Source organism: Ahaetulla prasina, chromosome 1 (genome assembly GCF_028640845.1).
Source record: "Ahaetulla prasina isolate Xishuangbanna chromosome 1, ASM2864084v1, whole genome shotgun sequence".
NCBI classification, from domain to species: domain Eukaryota; kingdom Metazoa; phylum Chordata; class Lepidosauria; order Squamata; family Colubridae; genus Ahaetulla; species Ahaetulla prasina.
Window position 1 is genome coordinate 372,066,233 of NC_080539.1, and position 15,776 is coordinate 372,082,008.

A 15,776-nucleotide genomic window follows, 5' to 3' on the forward strand; every position below is an offset into this window, starting at 1 on the left:
TATACTTATATAATACTTTATAAAGTGTGTGTTTGTGCATGTGTGTGTGTCTTTCTATTATTTCTCCAGAGAGGTGTATTTATTAATTAATTTATTTATTTTATTCGATTTTTATACCGCCCTTCTCCCGAAGGACTCAGGGCGGTGTACAGCCATTTAAAATACACAAAATACACGTTAAAAACAAAATTAAAACAAGACATATTATAGGGTGGCCGAAAATTTAAAACAATTAACAAACCTTAAAATATAAATAACCCCAATTAAAATTTAATAAAACTTTTAAGCCAGTCCTGCTTGAATAAATAGGTGCGTTTTCAGCTCACGGCGAAAATTTATGTGGTATGTGTGTGTGTTTTTTTCTATTATTTGCCCAAAGGATGTGTGTGTGTGAGAGAGAGAGAGAGAGAGAGAAAGAGAAAGAGAAAGAGAGAGAGTTTCTATCATTTGCCCAAAGGGTCTGTTTGTGTGTGTAAGAGAGTTTCTACTATTTGCCCAAGAGTGTGTTTGTGTGTGTTTGTGTGTGTATGAAGCATTCACTTCCTAAGCAGTTCAAGGAAATCGAAAGAAACCTCCAGCCCTTGTTCTGTGCAAGACTTCACTTCCTTTTTCGGGCTGACTGTTTTTTTGCCACCCAGCTGGCAGGAAGAAGAGAGAAATGAGGAGGAACGCAGAGCTTTGGGGCTGATAAAATTTCCGCCTCCTGCTCACCAGACCCAGCTCAGCCCCGGCAGGGAGGCCGCCGCCCCAGGTGAGTCTTCCGGGGGAAGCCCCTCACCTGAGACCCTCCACCCTCTTTGCAAAATCAGCTGGGGTGGGGGCAGCAGATTTCCCACCCAGGGGGCTGCAAGGGAAGAAGGAAGTTTTTATCCCAAGTTTTTTCCAACTGAAGGGGAAATTTTTTTTTTAAAGGGGGCTGGAAGTCCCTTTTTTGGGGGGTGGGGGGTGTCAGGGTTTCATGGTTGGCAGGCCCTTTCCTGAGCTGCCAATGGGAGTAAATAGCTTTATTTTATTTTTTTCTGCAATCCAGTCCTGCAGGCTGCCTGGACAAACCCTTTTAGCTTATTTCTTGGGGATTTTTGGTAAGAAATGGTAAGTCCTCGACTTACGACCGCAATGGACGGAGCCCCAAATCGATGTCACTAAGCGAGTCATTGGCTCAGCGCGGTTTTTTTTTTTTTTTGCCCCAGGGTACGACTTTGCTTCGCCCAGCCGATAAGGGAATTGCGGCAGTCGTTAAAGTAGCCGCGCGGTTGTTGAGTGAATCTGGCTTCCCCATGGTTAGGAGGTCGCCTAAGGGGGATCGCGTGATCCCTGGATACGGCGACCGTCATAAATGTGAAGCCATCGTCAAGCACCTGAAGGTAAATCACGTGACCACGGGGAAACTGCCATGGTCGTTAAGTGTGAAAAATGGACTTTTTTCAGTGCCGTCGTCACTAAATGAACTGTTGTAAGTCAAGGGCTACCTCTATATATCCTCAAGCTATTGCTTCCTTCTTTAGGGCTGGGATAAGGCGACCGGCTCGAGATCAGCCAGCCGGCTTTGTGCTTAGAACTCGTAGCCTTCCCGTTTCTACCCCTGCACCAAATTGGCTCTCGGCTTTAATTCATTCTCGTTTTTATTTATTAGCTTACAATATCGAACAGGAAAAGAAAAAAGAAAACCGTAATGTAGGAAGTTAGCACCCACCCCTCTCTTAGAAAATTGAAATATTTTCCATTTCAAAAACGGCTTTCCCCACCCCCCACCCCACCAGAAGCCCTCCGGAGGTCAGAAACGGGCCCGTTTGTCAACTTCCGGTTGGACAGGAAGTGATTTTTTTTGCTGTCTCCCCTAGGAGGCTTCCTAGACGTTTTCCCCCTCCCCAGACTCATAGAGAGGCTCTGGAGCCAGGTGAGAGAGAAAAATAGGCCTACCGAACCGTTGCATGCCAGGAGCGGGGCAGGGAGTGTGTGTGTGGGGGGTTGTGTGCGCATGCACGGGGTGCATAGAATTATGGGTGTGGGCACGCATGCATGCGACCCCCTCGCCCCCCCCCCCACCTCCCGGCACGCAATGGCAAAACGGTTAGCCATCACTGTTCTAGGAAATATTAAAAAGACAGAATATTATATTTCCACGGATGAGAAACGGAGAAACATGTTTTTTAGGCAGGAAGCAGACTCACTCTTAATAGCCCCCCCCCCACTCTCAATAGCAGATGTCAGCACTTAAGAGATAAAGAGATAGCTGGGTCTATTCATAAGCAAATGCCCTCATTCAAGATCCAACATTGGTAGGATTAGCTCTCTACCCATCTAGCAACAGAACTCACCACGTGGCCGCTGGGGAGATTGCATCACCCAGCCAGATTCAACCAAGCTTGGGACTCAAAAGACAACCTACAAAGTTACCCCTGCATGGCCCCATGGGAGTCTGACAACCAATCAGAATACAAGCTCAAATTCAATGCCCAACAGAGGGTATAAATCAGGGATGGGTTTCATTTATCTTTGCTACCGGTTCGCTCACCCTATGACCGAGCCCAATTTTACAACTTATTAAGTGAACAGGACGGCTGTAAAGCCTATGCTGCGGTTGTTAAGTGAAGCCATTGTTTGCAATGGGTGTTTGTTTTGGTTTTTTTTGTCAAGAAGTCACAATGAAATGCTGGTGTTCACAAAGTATGTTTTTTATTTATTTATTTTTGTCACAACATTATATACAAGCATATATAATGAAAGAAAAACAATAGGACAGGAACAGTAGGCACTTTTGTGCACTTATGCACGCCCCTTATAGTCCTCTTAGGAATGGGGTGAGGTCAATAGTAGAAAGTTTTTGGTTAAAACTTTTGGGAGTTTGAGAAGAGACCACAGAGGCAGGCAGTGTGTTCCAAGCGTTGACAACTCTGTTACAAAAGTCATATTTTCTGCAATCAAGATTGAAGCGGTTAACATTAAGTTTGAATCTATTGTTTGCTCTTGTGTTATTGCGATTGAAGCTGAAGTAGTCTTTAACAGGAAGGACATTGCAATAGATTATTTTGTGTGTTAAACACAGGTCATGTCGGAGTTGGTGGAGTTCTAAATTTTCTAATCCCAGGATTTCAAGTCTGGTGGTATAAGGTATTTTGTTGTTTATAGAGGAGCGGAGAACTCTTCTTGTAAAATATTTCTGGACTCGTTCAATTGTATTAATGTCAGAGATGTGGTATGGGTTCCAGACAGGTGAGCTGTATTCAAGAAGGGGTCTTTCAAATGTTTTGTATGGTTAGTAGTGTAGTGTTTTTGGAAAAGAAGCTACGCAAAATTAGGTTTACAACTCTTAGAGCCTTTTTTGCTATGTAGTTGCAATGGGCTTTGCAAGTTGTAAACCTAATTTTGCGTAGCTTCTTTTCCAAAAAAAACTAGATTACTAACCAGAGCATACAAAACATTAAATAAACATGTAAATTGCGATCGCATGAACTTGGGATGCCACAAAGGGGGCCATAAATGCAGGCAGGTTGCTGATCGCCCAAAATACAATTGTGTGTGTGTGCAAGGGGAGGGCTGTCACAACTTTGAATCTGGATTGTACAGTAGTGGCCAAAATTGTGGAAACCTTTTGGGAAAAGTGTATTTTCTAAAACTAGCTAACAACGCCACTTTTTTTGGAGTAGTACCATAAAATTACATCTCAATGGAAAGATCATTTAATCAAGAATGCAATGCAATAACTTTTATGAAGGAATTGCTATTAGAATAGCATTTACAGTACAAAGAAGAAAAGTGAATCACGTAGAAAAAAATGAGACAGACAAAAATTTATCACCATAGAAAAAAGTGAGATATACAAAAATTATCACGTCAGTTAATACTTCGTTGGGTAACTTTTAGCATGAATGACGGCCTTACAACATCTTCCCATGGAGTGAAGCAAGTCTTTCAGTTCTGCAGCTGTTATCATGTGAAACCAAGACTGAATGATGGCTTCTATTAACTGGGTTTTACTGCTGGGTCGCTTCTGGCTAACCAGTTTCTTTAGTCGGCTCCACAGATTTTCAATTGGGTTAAGAACGTGTGGGCTATTCCCAGGCCATTCCAGCAGTGGAATAGGATTAACTTGAAATTCAAAAAAAAAAAAAAAAGTGGTGTTATTAGCTATCAAACTTCAAAAATACACTTTTTCCCAAAAGGTTTCCACAATTTTGGCCACTACTGTAAGTAACCCTTGGGAGGTCTGTTGTAAGTGTGCAGCAGTGTGTAGCAGCTGCCAAAAAAGCCAACACAGTTCTGGGCTGCATTAACAGAGGGACAGAATCAAGATCACGTGAAGTGTTAATACCACTTTATAATGCCTTGGTAAGGCCACACTTGGAATACTGCATTCAGTTTTGGTCGCCACAATGTAAAAAAGATGTTGAGACTCTAGAAAAAGATTTGGGACTCTTCCTTTGAATGGGGTTATAATTACATTTCTACTGTATCGATTGAGCTTTGTGTGTTTTGTCTGTGTGTGTTTACAATTTGAAATCAGCGTTTAAGTCATTTGTGTGTTTCTGTCAGCTGAAAGGACCCTCGAGGCTGTAAAACGGGTCAAAACTCACTTATTCACTGTCTCGCTTTGCGAGGGAAATTTTGGATTCAGCTATGATTGTAAGTAGAAGACTGCCTGTAATGTGGGGATAGGAGACCACCAGGAAATGCTACGTTCTCTATACTACCATCCAAGAAAACCACCTGAGTTCAACAGGCTGGCATCTACATTTTCTATCCAGCTATGCACTTAGTAATTTTCCTCTTCCGGTGCAGGGCGATTTATGAGTCGGTTACAACTCTTAGGAGGTGGTTGAGGGCCGCACCCAAAAACCTAGAGAACCTCCTGGCGTATCGATGTCTTCTGTTCTTTCCAGAACCCTTAAAAACAAGACAAACCAGGTTGGGAATTTTCAAGCTCAGCAATGAAAAGAAAATTCTTAATACACGCCGAGGCAAGATGAGACAACTTAGGTTAGTTGTGTCATCTTGCCTCGGCGTGTCTGAAGAATTTTCTTCCGGCATTAGTGGTGCCAGGTTAGCTGGCTAGGAAAGGATGGGAGATTCATGAAGTTGCTAGTTTTGCTGCCATGTTTGAATCTCTCCCCCCACCCCCCGATTGGGGATTGATTATGGTCCAGATCAGGTGCTTTTTTTAAAAAAGTTTTTTATTTTACAGACAAAAATACATTCAAAACATCAGTAATTCCTTCCATGTGATGCCTCGATGTTTTCTTCTTGGCTCCATCTTTTTATTGTTTCTTCTTTCTTCACTTCAATTTAAACTATTACCATTTTTTCCACCAATACATTATTATCATTTTCTTACGTAATTATCCATTGCTTATCTGTACCTTTCTTCTAGCCAATGGTAAAATTTATCCCATCTCTTAAAATATTCCGAATCCTCTCTTTCTTTAATCATCAAAGTGTAATCTGTTCATTTCTGCACAATCTAAAATCTCTCCTTCCAGGGGTATTTCCTCTGCTTTCCAATTTTGCGCAAAAGCAATTCTTGCTGCTGTTAATTACACGTATAATCAAATAAAGATTTTCTTTACTAATTTTCTCTGGTAGGATCCCCAATAAAAGCAACTCCGGTTTTAAATCAATATGTTGTTGGGTCATTTCTTCCAACCAACCTTTTATTTTCTCCCAATAGTTTTTGACTCCCGGGCATGTCCACCACATATGATAATAAGATCCTGGTAACTGGTGACATTTCCAACATTTAACTGATTTATCTTTAAATCAGTTGCTTCTGATGGTGGGTAACATAGAAGGAGTCCTTGACATAGAACTCAAACGGAGCCTGGCATTATTTATTTATTTATTTATTTATTTATTTGAATTTTTATACCGCCCTATCTCCCGAAGGACTCAGGACAGTGTACAGCCAAATAAAAACATAAGAACAATACAAATAAAAACAACAATTAAAAAACTTATTAATTAGGCCGAAATTAAAATATCACTAAAATAGTATAAAACCCCATTAAAACTAAATTTAAAACTAAAAACCCTAGGCTAGCCCTGCGCAAATAAATGGATGTGTCTTAAGCTCGCGGCGGAAGGTTCGGAGGTCGGGAAGTTGGCGCAGCCCTGGGGGAAGCTCGTTCCATTAGGGTTGCAAGTCGTTGCTTTCATTATGCAGATTTCCATGTGACTCCACACAATTTACGCAAATGCAGCGGTTGTTCAGTGAACATGGCAGGTCGTTAAGTGAAACCATTTTATTGGGCGTTTTATGCCAGGACCCATAATATGCTATAATATAAATCATGTCATGTCAGAATAGGATAGGATAGGATGATGGGATGGGATAGAAAGACAGGAGAATGGAATATGGAATAGAACAGTGATGGCTAACTTTTGCCGGACCTAAGGCCCAAAGCACTCGTACACACGAATGCATACATACGCGCCTGAACCTCCAAAATGCAACATATTTGTGGCCCCCGTGTTTGGACCCTAGCCCATGCTCATGCTCACCTCCCCTGTATGCGCCCTTCTCCCCCTGCAGATGCATGCACAGGCCCCCTGCACGCACCCCACGCCCCTGCGCATGTGCAGCACAGACCCAAAGACCGGCTGGCTGGTGGAAGGCACACGGACATGCGCAATGGAGCTGAACCGGGGCAACGGCTCACGTGGCATCAGAGAGGGCATTGCAGGCCACCTCTGGCACACGTGCCATAAGTTCGCCATCACGGGAATAGAATATGGAAGGGAGGGGAACAGGAAGAGAATAGAGAATAGGGAATGGCATGGAATGGAATAGAATTACAGAATAGAATAGAACAGAATTACAGAATAGAACAGAATTACAGAATAGAATAGAACAGAATTACAGAATAGAATTACAGAATAGAATAGAATAGAATTGCAGAATAGAACAGAATTACAGAATAGAATAAAATTACAGAATAGAATAGAATTACAGAATAGAATAGAACAGAATTACAGGAATAGAACAGAATTACAGAATAGAATAGAATAGAATTACAGAATAGACTAGAACAGAATTACAGAATAGAATAAAATTACAGAACAGAATAGAATTACAGAATAGAATAGAATAGAATTACAGAATAGACTAGAACAGAATTACAGAATAGAATAAAATTACAGAATAGAATAGAATAGAATTGCAGAATAGAATAGAATTGCAGAATAGAATAGAATTACAGAATAGAATAGAACAGAATTACAGAATAGAACAGAATTACAGAATAGAATAGAATTACAGAATAGAACAGAATTACAGAATAGAATAGAATTACAGAATAGAATAGAACAGAATTACAGAATAGAATAGAACAGAATTACAGAATACAATAGATTGGCAGAATAGAAAAGAATTGCAGAATAGAATAGAATTACAGAACAGAATAGAACAGAACAGAACAGAACAGAACAGAACAGAACAGAACAGAACAGAACAGAATAGAATAGAATAGAATAGAATTCTTTACTGGCCAAGTGTGATGAGACACACAAGGAATTTGTCACATATTTTCCAATGTTTTCCAACCTTGGCCAAGTTAAGATGTTCAGCCTTCAACTCAATTAGCCAACAAGGTACAGAGATTCTTCAATTTATGACCACAACCGAGCCCAACATTTCTGTTGATAAGCGAGGCAGTTTCCAAGTGAGGTTTGCCTCATTTTGCGACCTTTCTCGCCACAGTTATTCAGTGAATCATTGCAGCTGGTAAGTTAGTAACCTGGTTGTTAAGTGAATCGGGCTTCCCCATTGGGTTTGCTGGTCAGAAGGTCACACAAGGGGATCACGTGACCTTGAGACACAGCAACCGTCGTAAGTATGAACCAGTGGCCAAGCGTCTGAATTTTGATCACGCGACCTTGGGGATCACGCTGCAACGGTCGTAAGGGTGAAAAACGGTCCTAAGTCACTTTTTTTCAGTGCCGTTGTAGCTTCGGTCACTAAATGAACTGTTATAAGTTGAGAACTACCTGTATTAGATCTGCCCCTTACTTAAATATCTCCAATGAAGCAGAATTTATTATGTTGGTATGTAGGTACCTATGTATGTATGTATATATGCATTTATTTATCTATTTATTTTTCATTCATTCATTCATTCATTCATTCGATATCGGAGGGAGGGGGCGATATCGGAGGTAAGGAGGGCAGTCTGGCCTATTCTGGGCCTGGCTTTCCTGCCATAAGATCTCTCCTATCGCAAGGACAATGGCGCAAGGACAACGGCGCCCCCTTCGATATCGGGGAGGAGGAGGACGTTTCGGCTGCCTGTTTGGCCTGGTTTGGTCTGGCTCCCTAATAGCGGCGATGTCGGCCGCGCCCTCTCCCTTCCCCCGTTTGGTGGGGGCTTTGGGACGTATAACATCCTCTGGGCATTTTGTGATCTCTTTGGGAGCTGTTGCTGGGCCATATTGGAGTCGGACTGGAGTTCTGGGAGCTGTTGGGAGTTGCTGGGAGTTCCATCTGGAGACAGCGTTGGACTTGGAAGGCGACTTGGATGACAGCTATGGAGCGCCTTTCCCTTCCCCCCCTCTTTTTGGGACCCGGATATTTTTCTGGACAGATTATGCTATTTAAGTCCTGGACTATTGGTTCTGGAGTATGGACTTACCAGGACCGTACCATGGGTCTGATGGTTAGAATATATTTTACATCTTATATGCCATATGTTACATCTTATATCCCATTTGTACCATGGATGCTGACTGTCCATTTTTACATCTTATGTCATCTTATATCTGGATCCTAATTAGAGAGCTACCTCATGAGAACATCTCTGTTAACATCTCTGTTAGTCTGGGACAATCTATTTTCTGCTGACTTTTATTGTTTATTGCATGTGCTATTCTAGATCCGAACTCTTGCGCCTGCGAGGTGCCCCGCCTCGTGGAACGGCCTGTTACTTTACCTAAGGCCGGCCTCAATGACGGGTCTTGGGACCCACAGAGGTGGCATGCGAAGAGAAAGAGCCTTTGGGGTTTTAGATAGGGCATTTTAAGGGGTGGGAGGGTTAGGCGGGTGTTGGGGTAACCCGTCGGGAGGGAAACCAGTCCTCTTGCGGGCTCATGGCGATTATTTAGTGGGTTCGGAGGTTATGGGGGAAAGTGTTCCTTTTGTGAGGGTGGTTCCATTTGCACGGTAAGTGGAGGGGCAGATATGGCGGAAGGGGATCGACGTCTAGGGGTCACGCGTTCGATGTTTGCAAGCGATCGCGTGCCCGATCCTCTGACTTTTCCGTTCCCGGATGGTCAAGACCCTCAGAGCCTGGGCCTTCGCCTGATGTTATGCAACGCACGGTCCGTGGCCAATAAGGCCCCTAATATATGATCTTATTCAGGGGCGCCATGGATCTTATAGGCGCACGGAGACCTGGTTGGGCACTGAAGGGGCGCCCCTGGTCGAAATGTGCCCACCGGGTTTCTGTGCATTCCATCAGCCGAGGGCCAGGGTAGGGGTGGGGGTTGCGGTTGCTATTAAAGAGAGTCTAGAGCCGAGGGAGACCACTGTACCTCAGATTGCTGGGTGTGAATCCTCTTTGTGAGATGGGGTCATAGGTGTCAGATGGGCTTGCTGATCACGTACCTGGCTCCTTGCTGCGTGACAGCTGCCCTGCCTGAGCTCCTGGAGGTGCTTGCCGGGGGGGCAGTGGAGGCCCCCAGGCTTTTAGGCATGGGGGACTTTAACTTGCCATCTGCCGCGTCATCGACAGTGGCTCGGGAGTTCATGGCTTCCATGACGGCCTTGGACCTGACTCAAGTAGTGGATGGCCCCACTCACATCGGGGGTGGCACTCTGGACCTTATTTTTATCTCTGGTCAGTGGTTGAAGGATCTGGATTTGAGAGATGTAGTCATAGAACCTTTGTCATGGTCAGATCACTCTCTCCTTCGCCTGGACTTTCTGACCGCCACTCACCACCGCAGGGAGACGGAACCACAACGTTGGTTCCGTCCCAGGCGCCTGATGGACCCGGAGAGGTTCCGGACGGAGCTTGGGCCACTTCCTGAGGGTCTGGCTCACGGCACGGCAGAGGAACTAGCCGCAGCCTGGCAACGGGCTGCGGCTGGGGCTTTAGACCGTGTCGTGCCTCTGCGGCCTCTGACCCGGCGCAGATCCCAACCGGCTCCTTGGTTCTCCGAGGAGCTGAGGGGGATGAAACGCCGGCGAAGACGCCTAGAGAGCTCCTGGAGGTCTAGCCGTTTAGAGGCTGATCGGACACTAGTTAGGTCCTATACTAGGACCTACCTGGTGGCACTGAGGGAAGCGAGACGTTGCTACGCCTCCTCCCTCATTGCGTCGGCAGATAACCGCCCAGCCGCCCTGTTTCGGGTGACCCGTTCCCTCCTTCACCAGGGGGAGCGGGATGACCCGTTGCAGGGACGTGCTGAGGAGTTTAACGGTTATCTATACGATAAAATCGTTCAGCTTCGAGACGGTTTAGACCAAAATTGCGGCGATTCAGATGAGGCGTCTGAGGGTGGTCTTGGTGATATTTTTTGGGATGAGTTTGACCCTGTGGCTCCCGAGGACATGGACAGGTTGCTGGGTAGGCTGAATGCCACCACGTGTTTACTGGACCCGTGCCCCTCCTGGTTGGTGCTGGCCACTCAGGAGGTGACACGAGGCTGGCTCCAGGCGATTACGAGTGCCTCCTTGTTGGAGGGAGTCTTTCCGGCCGCCTTGAAAGAGGCGGTGGTGAGGCCCCTCCTCAAGAAGCCCTCCCTGGACCCGGCTGTTTTAGGTAATTATCGTCGGTCTCCAACCCGCCGCGAAGGTTGTAGAGAGTATGGTGGCATATCAGTTTCCCCTGCACCTGGATGAAACTGTCTATCTGGACCTGCTCCAGTCCGGTTTCCGCCCGGTTACAGCACGGAGACGGCTTTGGTCGCGTTGGTGGATGATCTCTGGAGGGCCAGGGATAGGGGTTGTTCCTCTGTCCTGGTCCTATTAGACCTCTCAGCGGCTTTCGATACCATCGACCATGGTATCCTGCTGCGCGGTTAGAGGATTGGGAGTGGGAGGCACCGTTTATCGGTGGTTCTCCTCCTATCTCTCCGACCGGTCGCAGACGGTGTTGACAGGGGGGCAGAGGTCGGCCCCGAGGCGCCTCACTTGTGGGGTGCCGCAGGGGTCGATTCTCTCGCCCCTTCTGTTCAACATCTACATGAAGCCGCTGGGTGAGATCATCAGTGGCTTCGGTGTGAGGTACCAGCTGTACGCTGATGACACCCAGCTGTACTTTTCCACACCGGGCCACCCCAATGAAGCTATCAAAGTGCTGTCCCGGTGTTTGGAAGCCGTACGGGTCTGGATGGGGAGAAACAGGCTCAAGCTCAATCCTTCCAAGACAGAGTGGCTGTGGATGCCGGCATCCCGGTACAGTCAGCTGAGTCCTCGGCTGACTGTTGGGGGCGAGTCATTGGCCCCGATGGAGAGGGTGCGCAATCTGGGCGTTCTCCTGGATGAACGGCTGTCTTTTGAAGACCATTTGACGGCCGTCTCCGGGAGAGCTTTCCACCAGGTTCGCCTGGTGCGCCAGTTGCGCCCCTTTCTAGACCGGGATGCCTTATGCACGGTCACTCACGCCCTCGTGACGTCTCGCCTGGATTACTGCAATGCTCTCTACATGGGGCTCCCCTTGAGGGGCATCCGGAGGCTTCAGTTAGTCCAGAATGCGGCTGCGCGGGTGATAGAGGGAGCCCCTCGTGGCTCCCGTGTGACACCTCTCCTGCGCAGACTGCACTGGCTACCTGTGGCCTTCCGGGTGCGCTTCAAGGTGTTGGTGACAATCTTTAAAGCGCTCCATGGCATAGGGCCGGGTTATTTACGGGACCGCCTACTGCTACCAAATACCTCTCACCGACCGTGCGCTCTCACAGAGAGGGACTCCTCAGGGTGCCGTCAGCTAGGCAGTGCCGTCTGGCGACACCCAGGGAAGGGCCTTCTGTGGGGCTCCCACCCTCTGGAACGAACTCCTCCAGGACTACGTCAACTTCCGGATCTCCGAACCTTTCGTCGCGAGCTTAAAACATACTTATTCATCTGCGCGGGACTGGATTAGGTTTTTAAAGTAATTGGTTTTAAGGGTTTTTTTATTATTTATACTGTTTTAATGATTTGGGCTTTAGAATAAGTTTTTTAATTGTCGTTTTAATCTGTATTTATATGTGTTTTAACTGCCTGTAAACCGCCCTGAGTCCGTAGGGAGATAGGGCGGTATATAAATATGATAAATAAATAAATAAATAAAAATTCATTCATTCATTCATTCATTCATTCCTTTAATCCAGGCTTCCCAAATTGTTCTAGAGTTTCATTCTCTTTTCTTTCTTTTTTTTTCTCCCCAGCCTTCAAGTTTGGTCAAATTTACGATGCCGGCTTATTCTGCAGCATTTCAAATATTTGCCCTAGAAGACGTCATACATTTAGGTTTCCTGGCGTCCCACCTTTGATAAAAGTTCGGGGAGCTGTGCCCTTCCTCCGCTGGGCCACCCATAACATGCCCTTCAATTTGGACCCGGCTTCACGCAGGATGGCAGGGACTTCCCAGGCAGATCGAGGCTTTGAAGGGATCCTCCAGATCCTAAATGGGATCCCAGCAGAGAGACTGATTCAATACAGGCACAAGCTGAGCTGCTCGCACGAAGACCGGAAAAGCTGCCATCTCCTGCACGTCATGATCCTGTGGTCCTTGGGCAGAGACGGTGAGGCCAGGGTGCATCTCAACAGCTTCAGGGACGACGTGGTAGCCCACCATCTCTCCCAAAGCCTCTGGGGCACGGATGGAACAAAGAGGACAACCCTGGAGCAACTCCAGAAGGACCATGCCAAGGTGGCCCAATCCGTGGCAGAGATCTACTCACTCTTGGTTGACGAGAAGCTCTGCGACCCCCTGGCCAGAGACGAGGCCTACAGAGAAGCTGTCCGAGCCTTTCGAGCAAGCCACCTAGGAGGAGCCCAACTCAAAGGTCTCTTGGATGAAGCTATGGAGAAGTGTGGACTGCAGTTCATCTCAACGGTGCCCAGGGATAATTTCGGAGTTCTGGCCTCAGGTAGATGGGAGTTGACTCCGGCCAGAAGAAGCAGTCCTGTGTCAATCGGCGGCTCTTCTCCTCCTGATAACCCTCAGTCTTTACGTTCTACAGGTAGCCCCGTCTCCTACATCAGCAGTCTTAAGATCAGCGAGAGTTCAATAACCTCTGACAGCCCATCCAGCACAGGAGGGTCCTTGTCTCTACCACCAACCGGCCAAGGAGAAGACATCAGCTCTATGTCGTTGGTCAACAGCTGCTCCACCAATTCAAGAAAACCATCTCTACCAAATTCCAGAGGTCCCTATTTACCGCCTGACTCCAAAATCACACTCTCCCCCATGGCATCTGCCCAGGGCCTGCCAACCCGAAAACCAGCACCATCAGGAGATCTGACTTGCACCTTTCAGGCCCCATCTACGCAGAAGCTGGGTTCAGCATCTTCTGCAGAAGGTGGTCCACCCCATTCTTCTTCTTCTCCAGCACCAATCACGAGTATTGGACCTCTGCTATCTTCTTCTTCTTCTACTTCGGATCTTGCCTCTTGTAGCTCAGAACCTTCTTCTTCGATGGCCCCACCAGATGATGAAAGGCAGTTCTACACCTTCGTGGTCCTGCACGCCGCAGAAGACGAGCTAGTGGCTTGCCGGGTGAAGGAACGCTTGGAGGCCTTGGGTGTCTCCAACGGGGCCACCTTCAGCGAAGATTTCCTCATCCCTGGGTGTGGTCAACTCAACTGTTTCCAAAATGCATTGGACAACTCGGCCTTCACGCTCGTACTCCTGACAAGGAACTTCACGGGACGCCTTTGTGACTATCAACGCGATACGGCCTTGATGGACTCCCTCACCCGCTGTTGCAAGAGGAACTCGGTGATTCCGTTTGTGCCCAAGGAACACTCACAAAATTTCGGGGAAATGCCCCTCCTGCTCGCTTCGCTGGTGCCCTTGCGTGAAAACTCTCCCGTGTTTGAGAAGAGGGTGAAGAAGACCTTCACACCAAAGGTGATCCGGGAGATGAAAGCCACCTGGGACTTCATGAGACAGATCCAGGAAAGGGAGGAGGAGAGAGAACGAGAACGAGAAAACTTGAGGCTACAGCAACATTTCGCTCTCCTCAATCTTCAGTCACGAATTCGACCACCGGTGGTGGACATGTCAAGAACGGAAGCCCAAGCAGGCGATGACACTCAAGTCTTTCCTCCTCCTGCAACATCCTTCGTGAAACTGGGGCTCGAGCAGGCTTCCTTCTCCCACCCGTTCCTGTCCTCGGTGGGTTCTTCAAATGTAATGTTGGGCCCCCAACTCATCATTCAGAATGCCCAGATGATTCAGATCGGCGACTATAACCGCATGCAGGTGGAAAGAAGCAACGTAACGGTTGACACAGCCAATGAGACCATTGAGAGGGCACCGACGGCGGAAAAGGAGGACAATCCCAGAGAATGGAAACGAGATGAATGAAAGGAGACGGCAGAAAAATGACTTAAATTTCCTAATCAGAAACATCAATGATCTTGTCGAGGGAAGGGGCTACTTTGATGTGTGACGTTGTGCGAAGATGTAGGGGACAACGAGAACTGGGACCTTGAATGGAGGAGCAGCACAGGAGGACCTGAAGTCCACCCGAGCTTCAAGGGTGACCATCTCCTCTTTGCAATCCCCCAACAAGGACTCCTAAAGGACAAAATGCGTGACAGGTAGTGCTTGACTTACAACCATTCGTTTAGTGACTGTTCAGTTACCAGGAAGAAAAGCGACCATTTTCCACACTTATGACTGTTGCAATATGGCTGTGGTCATGTGATCAAAATTTGGACACTTGGTCACTGGTTCCTATTCATGACGGTTGCGGTGTCCCAAGGCCACGTGATCCCCTTTTGCGACCTTCCGAGAAGCAAAGCCAATGGGGAAACCAGATTCACTTAACGACCACATTGCTAACTTAACAACTGCAGTCACATAACAAGTGTGGCAAGCAAGGTCGTAAAATGGGGTAAAACTCACTTAACAACCGTCTTGCTCAGCAAGGGAAATGTTGACCTCAGTCGTGGTCCCATGTCAAGGACTCCATTTTTTAATTTTGTAATTTGGGAGAGTTTTGAGTTCCTTCAGTGCTCTTTAGAAAAGATGGAGAGGGGCGCCATTTTGCTCTTTTTTGAAACCCAGCCAAGACTTCAAAAGGGATGAATCTCAAAGGACAGAGATAAGAGAGCACCCATTTCTTTCAAATCACACCCTGATTTAACTTGACTGACAATTCTGGGATGGGTACTTACGGGACCGCCTGCTGCTACCTCATGCCTCCCACCGACCCGTACGCTCACAGAGAGGGTCTTCTCAGGGTGCCGTCCGCCAAGCAATGTCGGCTGGTGGCCCCCAGGGGAAGATCCTTCTCTGTGGGGGCTCCTACTCTCTGGAACGAACTTCCCCCTGGTTTACGCCAAATATCTGACCTTCGGACCTTCTGCCGCGAATTGAAAACACATTTGCTTATTCGCGCGGGGCTGGTTTAAGTTTTTTTTCTTAAACTGTCTAGATTTTAAATTTTAAATTTTATTTGTTTTAAATTGGGGTTTTTAGATTTTAAATATTTTAACATGTCGGCCAATTGTATAATAAGTTTCTTAAATTTAGTTTTTAATTGTACATTGTTTATGTTTTATCCTGGCTGTACACTGCCCTGAGTCCTTCAGAAGGGCGGTTTAGAAATCCAATAAATAATAATAATAATAA

General features: G+C 46.7%; 1 protein-coding gene across 2 annotated transcripts; it reads left to right on the forward strand.

Moving 5' to 3' along the window:
* Positions 1-465: 465 nt before the first annotated feature.
* Positions 466-15,776, forward strand: TICAM1 (TIR domain containing adaptor molecule 1). 2 transcript variants are annotated; one of them, XM_058163597.1, is made up of 2 exons: positions 466-751; positions 12,358-15,776. In XM_058163597.1, the coding sequence occupies exon 2, from the start codon at positions 12,510-12,512 to the stop codon at positions 14,502-14,504; it is 1,995 nt and encodes a 664-aa protein (XP_058019580.1). In that variant the 5' UTR covers positions 466-751; positions 12,358-12,509; the 3' UTR covers positions 14,505-15,776. The 2 variants fall into 2 exon arrangements, with proteins under 2 accessions (XP_058019580.1, XP_058019581.1); XM_058163598.1 differs by lacking the exon at positions 466-751 and adding an exon at positions 3,010-3,111.

Excerpts from the sequence above, each read along its gene's own strand:
- TICAM1 (XM_058163597.1), top strand. The coding sequence starts at position 12,510 with ATGCCCTTCAATTTGGACCCGGCTTCACGCAGGATGGCAGGGACTTCC.